We start from the raw sequence: 2,500 nt of genomic DNA, 5'->3' as shown, positions 1-2,500 counted from the left end.
CAGGGCGGAGCCACGCGTGATGATGTAGGCGAAGGGGGCGGAGTCAGTCTGCTGTCGATCTGGATGCTGGGGATGGATGCACGTTTACAGCGAGGAGCTCTGCAACACAGAGAAGAAGGTGCTTTCAGTTATTCACATGCTAGTGAAGCTTCAGTGGACACGCTTACATGCAGCTTTGGTTTAAATCCGACTGTATTCATTCTGAATTATGAATCTGAGTGTTTACATGAACGCGTTTATATTTCACAAGCTTCAAATCGGGATATATTTTATGATATGCGCTCACAAATATACAGAGTTTAATGGCATAAATACCATTTCTGTCAGGACCACTATCGTCAAATACGATTGACATACAGTTTGGATTGGCGGTGTGGTTCTGTTCTGGGCAGCCGAGCGTGGATAAGAGCAGCGATAAACAGAACAGAACCAACATGAATGTATGCAAATATATTTCATTCAAAATTTTAAAGTACGACATAATTGGAGAATTTATTCTGCCTCGAGGGGGATCAGAACGGCAGATCCTGACAGGTGGAGCTGGGGAGGGAGGAGGACATCAGCTCCTGAGAAACGCCATATCTGCTGATAATACTGAGGAGATTATATATTGGCGCTTTTCCATTACCAGTACCAGCTCGACTCGACTCAGCTCGTCTCAGCTCAGCTCGGCTCGGCTCGCGTTTCGCTCCGTTTTCCATTGCATAGTACTTCCACAATAGTACCTGGTGGTCGTCATAGCGACGCGACACACACCCGCTACCCACACACGCAGGACAATGGAGGAAATCGAGTGTATGCTGTTTTACATAATATTAGTAATGGGTATATCACGCAATCTCTGGCAAAACTATTTAAAAATGCCGGGGTTATTCAGGATACTCCGTCTGGCGCGTGCAATGATGGCGCAGTGAATAGTGACGTTTCTCGCTGACCAATCAGCAGTCTCCCGTGTGTCACGTCACGTTTTAGTATCGCCTCAGCTCGCCTCGGCTCGCTTAGAACCTCGCCGGAGGTGATACGAAAAAAAGTACCTGGAAGCAGGTACTGGTACAACTTTTACACAGTGGAAAACCAAACAGAGGCGAGTCGAGTTGAGGTGAGGCGAGCCAAGGCGAGCTGGTACTGTGCAGTGGAAAAGCGCCATATGTGAACTAGAGAGCGGATCGGGCCGAGTTTTCAGTTTGAGTCCGGCACGCGTCCGACAGGGCAGTAACCGACCCGAACCGACCAGAGGATGTGTTTGCATGTAAACGTCGCCACTGAAGACGAAAACGAGCCGGTGTTTAGCGATAGATAACAGAATCCGGTACCGACCCGTCCACATGTGGCTGAGCGCTGCCGGCGGGGTCGTGGGGGTCACAGGGGTCGCAGGGGTCATGGATAGGGTCGTCCTCCTCACGGCTGCGGTGTTCTCCGCTCGGCTCCACCACGATAGACGGCAGACGCTCCTTCGGTCGCTCCGCTGGACCCTTCATCCGCTCCGACGGCTCGGGGAAGATCTGCCGGTGTCACATCACATGTTTAACACAGTTTGTCAAGTCATCTTCATTTATACAGCGCTTTTAACACTGTAGACTGTTTCAAAGCTGCTTTACAGAGATAAACGTATAATTTAAAGGGCACCTATTATAGAATTTTGAAATTTACCTTTCATGTAGTGTGTAACATAGATCTAAGTGAACAAAAACATCCTGCAAAGTTTGAAATATGAAAGTGCACCGTATATAAAGTTATTGTCTTTCAAAAGTGAGAGTCGACTCTGAGTCATTTTTATGAATCGTTAGAAGACCGAAGCTTTTTCTCTGACTAGATGACGTCAACTTGTCAAGTTATTTGAATACGATACGCCCACTTATTGCGCTCCAAGGCCAGCAGGGAAACATCATGGCGACGAGACGCTGTGTTCTGAAGTGCGGCTCAAAAGCAAACTTTTTTCATCTGCCCAAGGAGGAGCATTTGAAGACTAAGTGGCTACAATTCACTATACCACAGAAGTATAGTCCGAGCCTTGTACTTTGTTCGCGCCATTTTGAAGACGATTGCTTTTTAAATGCAATCAAACTTGGATCCGCGAGCCGGTCTGCCAGTCTGCGGCGGACAGTAATCAGTTTTGAGCGCCACATTTATAATAAGTATGGAGGAGATTCAAACTGTGCTGAGTTTGTTTGTGATGTATTGCGGACATTGTGAGACGGCTGGACGAACGCGCAGAAAATATCCTGTTACAATACGCTTAATAAAGCCTAAACCTCGTCGTCGGTCCAGCTGTGTTTTTTTTATTTTTTTATTAAATTCCATATTTGCAGACAGACTCTCACTGCATGAAGCCGAACCGCAATAGATTTTTAAAAATGGCGGTTAAAATAGAATGCTGCGTGGAGTCCTCCAATCAAAATGCGGTGTGAACACAACCAATCGGCATGTTCAGCGCACAAGTCCCGCCCCCGAAAGTTCCTGAACTTTGGAAAAGCAGTACCTCGCCAGCAGGGACTTTCGG

General features: G+C 47.2%; 1 protein-coding gene across 2 annotated transcripts in view; it reads right to left on the bottom strand.

Annotated features, from left to right (window-relative positions):
* LOC306992106 (uncharacterized protein) overlaps positions 1 to 2,500 on the bottom strand; it is a 6,027-nt gene that overhangs the window by 1,692 nt on the left and 1,835 nt on the right. For both annotated transcript variants that reach the window (XR_013796221.1, XM_079600584.1), the window contains exons 2-3: positions 1,318 to 1,502; positions 1 to 99 (exon numbers count right to left, since the gene is read on the bottom strand). The exon at positions 1 to 99 is cut by the window's left edge. Coding sequence is in view for 1 of the 2 variants with exons in the window: in XM_079600584.1 (XP_079456710.1) it covers positions 1 to 99; positions 1,318 to 1,502 (284 nt within the window). In the remaining variant the exon portion in view is untranslated. The remainder of the gene's footprint in view (positions 100 to 1,317; positions 1,503 to 2,500) is intronic.

This window comes from Phoxinus phoxinus (genome assembly GCF_949152265.1).
Source record: "Phoxinus phoxinus genome assembly, chromosome: 23".
Taxonomy (NCBI): domain Eukaryota; kingdom Metazoa; phylum Chordata; class Actinopteri; order Cypriniformes; family Leuciscidae; genus Phoxinus; species Phoxinus phoxinus.
This window is presented reverse-complemented; position numbering and strand designations above follow the sequence as displayed.